At 40.3% G+C, this 9512-nt stretch overlaps 1 protein-coding gene and 1 long non-coding RNA gene across 9 annotated transcripts in view; one reads left to right on the top strand and one right to left on the bottom strand.

Moving 5' to 3' along the window:
* PAX2 (paired box 2) overlaps positions 1-9512 on the bottom strand; it is a 103639-nt gene that overhangs the window by 8374 nt on the left and 85753 nt on the right. For all 8 annotated transcript variants that reach the window (XM_032115529.1, XM_032115527.1, XM_032115528.1 and 5 more), the window contains 2 exons: positions 6539-6640; positions 615-701 (listed from right to left, as the gene is read on the bottom strand). In XM_032115529.1, the coding sequence (XP_031971420.1) occupies positions 615-701; positions 6539-6640 (189 nt within the window). The remainder of the gene's footprint in view (positions 1-614; positions 702-6538; positions 6641-9512) is intronic.
* Positions 1-9512, top strand: part of LOC116447011 — a 94217-nt gene that overhangs the window by 17735 nt on the left and 66970 nt on the right. The gene's annotated exons all lie outside the window — the stretch shown is intronic.

The following is a 9512-nucleotide window of genomic DNA, read 5'->3' as shown; positions in this document are numbered from 1 at the left end:
ACCTAAAGTCTTGTAGGAGTTTTTTTCCCCTTTGAGAAGAACCCTGACTATTTCTGAGCATATTAGTCACTGGAGATGGATATATGTCCCTGCAAGAAAACTCTACTGCCTATAAAAATCCTGTGATGCAGCCTGTCTCCCACTCTGGACATTATTCCAACTGGTCCAATAGGACAAAATTCTATGGGATTTATAGATTCCCCAGGAACTGACTCTGGATTTAGCCTGGGAGAGGAGTGAAACCTTATGTGAATTTTTAACCAGGCCTTGAAAGGATGCTGGTTGTGGCCTAAGAGTAGCAGAACCTAAATTTAACTTTTGGTGTAATCCGGAATAAACTGTGGATGCAGCCCATGGAGAAGTTGGAGATGAACTGGAGTTCTGAACTCCTCATGAAAGAGGAACTGGCTTCAGAACTGATACAAAACATGCATGAAGTAGATACCCATTTCAAACTGGACTGGAGAGTGAGGAAAAAGGCCTCTCACCTGCCCAAATACTTGAAAACCCTCTTCAGAAACAAACAAACTAAAAAAAAAACAAAGAAAAGAAAACAAAGAGACAAACAGAAGGAGCGCGAGGCTGGGGGTGTGCTGTGGGAAAGAGGTACTCACTTAGTAATGCAGGGTTGCTGAACCGCCAGGCCTCGTTGTAGGTCGTGTACTGAGGGTGGCTGTAAGGGTTCCCTGAAAACTCGCTCCCTGGAAGAAACCGAGGAAGGTGTGAAATACAGTTGGGAATAAAGATTTACATCTGCTGTTCCATCAGACCAGTGTTCATGCTGAATCCGTTTACCAGCAGGAAAACTGGTGTATGTAGCTTCTTTGTCTAGCTGGTACTCTGCCCTTAAGTCACTGCAGTGCAAAGCTGCAAAGGTTCAGTGCAAAGTTGCTTACCCATACCATTAATCATCACAAGACTGACCGCTTCACAATAAAAAAATCAGTTCAAATTCAATAATACAAATAAATTATTAAAGTGGGGTTTCTTAGTTTCCTTATTTTTCATTGCCTTCTGTCTTCCAATTCTCAAGCTGCAATAGGACTGCATATGCAAGCTTTTTATGCACCTAATTATCAGCTTTCCTATGAATAACATCTAAGGTTCTTCAGTAGTGCCAAGACATCAGGCATGGAAGGTTGATAGGACAAGCTCACAAGAAACTCTTTGGAACTAGCAGTGCTATCGATGGCAATATGTTTTGTTATTAGGGTACTGAGGGTGATGGCATATTTTTGAAGAGTATCATTCATTTTTGGAAATGTTCTGGGTAGGCTATATATAAAACAAAATGGAAAACACATGAATCACCTTCTTTCTTACTCTGGATGATGGTATTAGTCGGAAAAGTGATTCATACATGATTAACCTCTCTTTTATGCTTAGTTAGTGAGTTATAGAGAAAATTTGCTGCATTCTAGCTCTGGAAAATAATTTTCTAATGATTAGCACTTTAGGTACTGTGCTGAACCTGAAAGACAAGTTGAGCTACAGCTCCCCTTTTCACATTAGTAAAATGGGCCCAAACCAAAATACTTCCAAGCTTTGTGATCTAGTAAGACTCTGAACCAAGATCTGAATGGTGTAGAGTCCTCTAAAACATTCCGTTTTATTGTACAGAAGGAGCTGAGTCTCCCTGTTTCTTAGAAGGCTGTGCAGGGTATTTGGTTACTGAAGGGGTATGGTGCTACATTCAAAATAAATAAATCTCCCCAAACTTAAACATGTATTATTCTATTACGGAAAATCATGGCATGATCCGATCATAAGCTCAATTTAATGTAGTAACAACAGACAACGCCATCTGAAAGGCCTTATGTGCTCAAAAGGCAGTGGAAGAGTAGTGTGACTATTAGCTTCTGGTCTGCCCTATGGCGGAGGTGGAATTGTTACAACAGAAGTGTTTGAAAAACACCTGGCTGTTCCTGCTAGATACCAAGGAACCGGAAAAGAAGGTAATGCAAGATGGGATGGATGCCTGTGATACAATTACCAAAGACTGTCAATTAATTATGGCATAATGTCTGCAAATCTCCTCTCACTGGAGTGTTAAAGCCAACACCACAGATTCTCAGATGGCAGAAATGAAGTCTGTTCAAGTTAGGGGATTTGTACAGCTTTAAACTTAAGGAGAATATTTCCAGCAAGGTTTTTAAAAGGTACTCAGGGTGATAACCAAAGTAGTCAGTGCAAAAATGAGTATGAATCAAACCAAATCATCATCCAAAGGTATTTTAGTCAGTAGCTATATTTACAGTAGCTTTTAGTTTCAGCATAAAACCTCATTTTGTGTGAGAGATCTTGCTAACTACTGTTTTAATGATAATAACTCAGCATAATTCCATAGCTAGAAACATCTTGCATCAAAAGTCTTGACAACTAGCTGGGAAGGAATAGGTGAAACCTACTAAGATGACCATGCAAGGCACAGTCCAGATTCTTCTCTACTGAATTATCTGTGGAATATACTGGAATGAGTTTGCCTCCCAAAGAATGAGAAAAAAAACTATTCACATGAGAATTTCTCCTTTTGAAGTGCTTCATGTAACATCACTTCACTGTATGGAGAGAAATTGTTCTGATATTTCAACACTTTTCTCTCACCCCCTCCTGAGCTGACACCCTAAACTGTTTATAGTGTTCCTAAAGCACGGGTTAAGCACAGGAGAAAGAGCCACAGCTATGAAGCACTGGGGAGGAGGCAGGGCAGCCACTGGAAACAGTGTTTATTGACGAGGAGTGAAAGCATGCATGCAGCAGGATAATGAGCTTTTGAGCTCAACTGTGACCAAGAGGAACTGAGCTATCGCCTTCCCCGATCACTAATGAAACAAGTGTAATTTCCTCATCAACATTGGATTCTGTTTAACGACTCCCTGCCGCTGCTGTCCCCGGCCCTCTGCAGGCTCCGCACTGCTCTGTGTATACTGCAGTTCCTTCAGTGGATGCTCATTTCACTAAAACAGTTTGCAGAAACTTGATGTCCTTTCTGGGAAAGTGGAAAAATTGAGACATGGATCAAAGGTATTCTGTTACCTTTGTAGGAAACTTCTCTGAGATCTGTAGGTTAAGTGTAGCCCAATACCTGATTCATCTTTCTGTGAGTGACTAAGCCCTGCTTTTTCAAGTGTGTGCTCAGGACCTCTGGCTTTCATCCATGTTTACAGCTCGAGACCTGAAGTCACAGGAAAGGTAAATGCAGTATATGTATCTTGTCACATCATCTGCATAAACCTAAGAGACGTGCATTTGCTGGCCGTGTTGCGTGAATGTAGGAGGAGACAAGCTCTTCTCTAGACTATACAAGTAGAAGTCTAGTTGGTTGTCAGGGGTAGAACATAGCCTTGATTATTAGCACTGGTTAAACAATCTTCTCAGAAACAGTTTTCCACTGGAAAATGCTGTCTCATTGAAATGGAAATGTTTTGCTTGAGCTTGTCAGCTTCAATAGAGTTTTGGAAGGAAAAGTTCTGAAATTATTGCAAATTGAAAAAAAGTATTATGTTTCAACTTTCTTGTTTTGTTTTATTTTGCCTTTCTCATCTCATTTAATTTCCTTTCAATTCTTTCATTATTTTAATATGTCTTGACATCTAGTACATGTTGATGTTATTGAAATGTTTCATCTTGATGTTTGCAAATTGAACTGTTGCAAGATTCTGACTCCTCATACCAATGCAAGATAAAAGCAAATATCAAGGAATCAGAATTTTGCATGGGTTAGAAATCTGGTTTCTGAACAGCTGTGTGTTTAGCTCTGCACCTTTGTTTAGAGAAGACAGAGCCTCTTTGTCATATTGGCTCATATCCAAACAATAGGTTTGTTTGGATGTTAGTACGTTTCTTAAAGATACTTCCTAAGTAGTCATCTTGCCAGCTCCTTGTTTCCAGTGTAGTTAGAGCACTGACCTCTGAACTTTCTTGGCCTGAGGGCACGTAACAAACCCTTGGCACCTTTGTATTTGATTGTTCAAACTGGACTTGTAACAGAGGTTGCAAGTCAGCACAGAGGATCGATCTCAGGAGGCCTATATTCTGTGCAATCTGTGCTCAGGGAATCTTTACTGTTACTTGGCATCTGTATTTAAATCTTATTGGTTTAGTCCTCTAATACAGAAACGATGAGGCATGAAGTGAGCCTAGCAGGTGGCAGGTTCAGAACAAATAAGGGAGATAGTTTTCACAAAATATGTAGTTAAGCTACGGAACTTCTTGCCATAGGTTTCTATGCATGTTAAAGGCTTATATTTATATTAAAGGCTCAGGAGACAGGTTTTACATTTGTGGAGGGAAAATCTATCAAGGATTTAATATTAAATAGAAAGATACTAAATCTGGTTTAGAAAGTCTCTTAGCTGCAGTGTGGAGGCTGGGAGATCTTTCGAGAAAGTACCAATACATGCTTGCTCTACTCTTACACCCTTCCACATACTTCCCCTGTTGGCCCCTGACACGGAGTAGTGGCTGCAGAGATCTGCAGTGTGACCCATTAAAGCCAAGTCTTCTGTTTCTTCCCAGGAAGCCTCTTTATCTCCATCTTGTTGGCTTCAGTCACATTAGAAGACAGGAAGAGAAGGGCTTCCTGGCTGGGTCTGATCAGTGGGATATGACTGAAACAGCCAGAACCTGATGCTCTGTTGAAAGATGCAGTAACTACTGTGGGATGCCCAAATAGGCCACTGGAAAAACTTCCTCTGATTGAATGTTGACATCAGATTTAAAGTAAAGATATCCATTTGACTGGAATAATTTTTTTAACTTTTAAGTATAACTTAACTTTTTTCTGTATAATTCTGTTCCTTTTCTTTTGGGGGATATTGCTGGGCATTTTTTGGGACTGTCTTATAGATAAGCAGCCTCCACATCAAGGAGCTGGAATACCCTATTTTTGGATAAGTGACCCCTGATAATTGCGGTCTTAAAGTTTTTGTCCCAGTTCAGAAGTCAGTATCATCCTTGTGATGAGGACATTAAACATACATAGCAATCACTGAACAGTCTCTATTCAAAGAGCCAGCTATTTTGGTATTATTAGTAATTTCTATATGCTGTGACCTCCTAAGTGTTTTGACCATTAACTGGTCTACATATTGTTAACTGAATATACCTACTGTTACTGGGGGGAGTGGTGTGGGGGGGTGTTAATTGATTTTATATTGTCTTAGTGGTTCTCTGATTCTGAAGCCAAACCATCTCCCTGAATAATTTAGTGTAGGTCATGCCCTAAAATTTGCCACTGGAGCAGGTTGCCCAGAGTAATTGTGGATACCCAATCCCTGAAAGTGTTCAAAGTCATGCTGAATGGGGCTTTGCACCACCTGTAAAGATGTCCCTGCCCATGACAGGGGGGTTGGAACTAGGTGACCTTTAAGGTCCCTTTCAACTCAAGCCATTCTATGATCTGTCACTTAAAGATGTTCAGACTTTGACCTGAAAACATTTCCTATCAGTTGTATTTTCACTGAAGTTAATGTTCATTTAGCTGGGTGTTCCGAGATCTGGATGAGGGTTAAGTTAGGCTTTCCACTCATAAGCCCTGGAAAATCATATGATAGTAATTTAAGAGCTTTCTGTCCTCAACTTTTTTCTTCTTTGGTTCTGGACTCATCCCTTCAGAAGCAGAGGTTGCAGAATGGGCTGTGCATCTGCCCCATAACCGTCACGACTCACAGCCATGGCCCGTAACAAGCAGAAATTAGTGGCAGATGAGTTCTGAGTTCTGAGCTACCAGGTCTGAGAAAAAATCCTGCCTCTTCATTTATCTACTGGGGACAACTGTCATCAGAGGAGAGTGGGTAATAGAGCCTGAGGTAATGAACTCTTCAATTGTCCTAGAGTTAATGGTCTTCTCTTCTTCTGAAAGAGTGGGAGAATCCATATACTGAGATAAGGTATTTCTCCAAAGCATTGCGTAGCAAAGAAACAGTTTGTCTTTGGATGTAGGAGTAGGTTGATAGTTTCTTGGATTGGAGGCACTATCTTACAAACAGGAGGCGGGTAAGTAGTTGGTTGTTAGAAGTGAATAGTTAGTTTCTCCTGAAATGCTGTTAATCATTGCTGAGTTCTTAGTAAATTTAAGCTATATAGACAGTAGATCTTCAAATACTGCAGGTATTAAATTACCATTGATAATATTCAGCTTGATGCCATGGCTTTAGGCATAAGGTGAGTTGTTACCCTAAGTTAGTGAATAGGTGAGTATCTTGAGCCATGAGCAGTACAAAATAATCTGCATAGGTCATTGGAAAATAATTATATTAGTTAATGAATACTAGAGTTAATTAATTACCAATTAATTGCCACAGGTTATAGCTAGCTAGCTGCCCATAGCAGCAGTGAATCAGTTACTAGGGGGAAAGAGATACATTACAAAAAGGGTTGTTAGCTACATTGGTTATAGGTAACTGATGGTTTCTTTATGAAAAGAATAGTGCTTTGTGTCAGCAAAGCAATAGCCAAGCCAGCTGTGAAAACTCTCACAATGCTGGTAACAGTTCAAACATGTGTGCACCATTACCGAGGGTTGGCACTGACTTACCAGGAACCATTCCTGCAAGAGTTGATGTTGGGTAGCTGCCTTGTCCAGTTGGGGGAACATGGGGTGGGTAGCCAGGCAAGGTGGTGCTTGCCATATCACGACCTGAAAAGGGAGAGAATCGGGACAGGTGATCAATATGGATAAGATCTTTAAATATTGATTTGGTATCACCTTTTGTCCCACTGTCACATGACTTGATAGGCAACTACTGCACCCCCTTCTCTTACATGAGTTTTGTCCACCCACTGAAAATTCTGGGTGAAAATTGGGGCACTTTTGATCTTGCACTGTAAGGATGGATGTTAAAACTTAGCTTTGATGAGGCTCAAAAGAATTTGGTTTGTTTCATAGATTTTGGATCTATTTTAACTAAATCAAAATGGCCCTGATCTGCACAGAGAATGGCAGCATATTCATTGCCAGAGTAGCTGAGGTCCCAAATATATGCAGTGGATGCAGTTCCAAAACTGTGGTAATGTTGCTTTAGGGCGTGATCAATGTGCAAGGCACTGGGAAGTGATCCAAGAGTTTTCTGTGCCTATTTCTCTTCCCACCTTTGCCATTCACCTGCTGATGGTTTTAAGAAAGTCACTTTACCTCTCTGTGCTTCTTTTTATGCTGCAAACTCTTTGGTGCAAGGGCACACTTTTAGTACATTTGCACAGTGCTTAGCATGAGACCAGTACTGGTTGGACTCCTTCCAGGTGCTGGTGTACTACATGTAATAATAGGATCATGCAAATTAGTTTGAGTCCCACTTCTTTTTTATCACAGGTACAAGTTTTTGTTTGTAATACTTAAAGCTGTGATTTCTTTTCACCACCAAAGTAGTAAAGAGGGGTGTGGACTGGGTGAATGATTATAGTTTATTTTTCCTCTCTTAGGAAGTGCAGCTGGGGGCTTCTTGGTTGATGCCAGAGGCATTTCCTCATTTGGACTGGTTAGCCTGAAAATGGGCCAGCCAGAAGGGCATTTGCTGTTAGCGCTTATTGCATTTAAATGAACTAAAATAATCTCAGAAGCTGCTGGGAGTTTCAAGCCAAAGCAAAACAAAACAAACAAAGAAAAACAAAACAAAACAAAACGCTAAATAAATTAAGATAATCTTTCCCCCACAGCTGCTGAGAGATTTACAACTCAACCTCCAACACTGCCTACTGAGATGTCAGCCTGTTCCAGGCATCTAAAGCCTTTCACATTCCCTAGATGAACTGTAGCTCACCAAGAAGTTTGTGCCATTTGTTGTTCTTTTGTTAAATTTTGTCTCTCCTGTCTGTTCTAACTGGAGGGCAAGAGTCTGATTCGCCTTTAGGAGTGACAGGTTAAATATAGCCCGTTAACACCACTGGAGTCACTGGAACAGTGCTGGGATATGCCAGTGAAAGAAGAAGCAGCACTGGTTTAGCTCTACTACCAGCAGAATGGTAACTGATAAAAGCAGGCCCTGGAACAAGCATGAACCTTGGCTGAGGAATCAGAAATAATTAACAGTTACAAGGCAAAGCAAAAACTAATAAGCATGGAACATTAACCTGAAGGGAGGAAGTTTCTCTGGGATGAGGTAGGATAACCTAGTGTCATTGCTTTCACAGGTCTTGACTAAAGATTACTGAGGTGATTTACTCAAGAAAACAGAAATGAGAGTTCATTCTTTCTCCCTGAAGAGGTTCCTGATCAGTGCCTGATGTTCCTAGCTAACGTCCTCTTAGACAACAGCTGAGCCATTTTCCAGCCACTCCCCAATACCAATAAAAATAAATACATAATGTATCAGGGATTAATATTCTACACTCTTTTATTCTTTTATCACCATTACTTCTTCAGTGATTGTAGCTGTATGTTAAGCAGTATGAATAACACCTAGTAGATGTAGTTATTTTTTTTCTCACTTTGGTTTAAGGAAAGAAATTTTTATGCTTAAAATTCTTGTTCTTTTGGTTTCATTTGTTGACTAGCCTGAGAAATAACAACAAGTGATGAGTGAGAAAACAGTATCATTGAAAAGTTAGAGATAACATTATGTAGCTGCAAGCAAAATTTATTCATTTTGACACTTCCATTCATGTGGGAACACATATACACTCACTCTGCTACTTGATGTGTGCACATATGCCCCTGTGTTTTTATTCAGACATGAGCACACAGAGGTTGATGTTTAAAACTGAGCATGGAAAATTTGTTGGGAAGTGATCATCTGTCAAAATCCCAGTCTTGAAAAAGAAGATAACAAACAAGTACTGTATCAGTAACAACAGTAAGAGTCTCACAGAGAAACTCTTAAAATGCTGTTACATACAAACAGGCCCCTTCCATAACATCCTCTCATTACAAACAGATAGACAGGATTATTAAATTCTTGTACTGCAGGGCTATGGTAAAGCTAGCTCATAACATGCTTCCAACTCCAGCCATTCTTCTCCTGCAAGAACCGTCTGAGTGAGGAACAGCACCTGAATCACTGTGACATTGTTTGCACTTTTGAACACTTTGTACCATGTCTATCTCCCTATAAGAGTCCTAAGGCAAGTGCCTCTCAAGAAACACAGCACCTTCTAGGCTAGAGGATGGTCATATATGACAGTATCCCCAGATATCTGTAATGTTGTAGAGAGTCGAGAGACTTCTTGGCTTAGGAAGTGCCCAGAACTCAGAGGCTCTTACTGGCTGCAGTAAGGTAGGACCAAGACAGTGTTATGAACACAAGTCTTCTCTGCTGTTACTTGCTGTTTTCCTACATGGAGGTTTACAAATGGAAATCTCACATGACAAGACAAAGGAAGGATATTAAGTCAAAAAAGAAAAATAATATAGGAACATGAAGGAGGCGGAGGTAGGATATGTTTCTTGAGTATTAGGAACTGTGGTCTGCACTAAGACTTGTCTGTTCTGAAAGAGCCCAGATTACATCCTTTGAAAAATGCTCAGTGGTCACCTAAAATGATACCCACTATTTCACCCAAGTCCCCCCTGGGAT

The sequence above is a fragment of the Corvus moneduloides genome, chromosome 8 (genome assembly GCF_009650955.1).
Source record: "Corvus moneduloides isolate bCorMon1 chromosome 8, bCorMon1.pri, whole genome shotgun sequence".
Lineage (NCBI taxonomy): Eukaryota > Metazoa > Chordata > Aves > Passeriformes > Corvidae > Corvus > Corvus moneduloides.
Note: the sequence above shows the minus strand (reverse complement) of the source record. Positions and strands in the feature narration are given on the sequence as shown.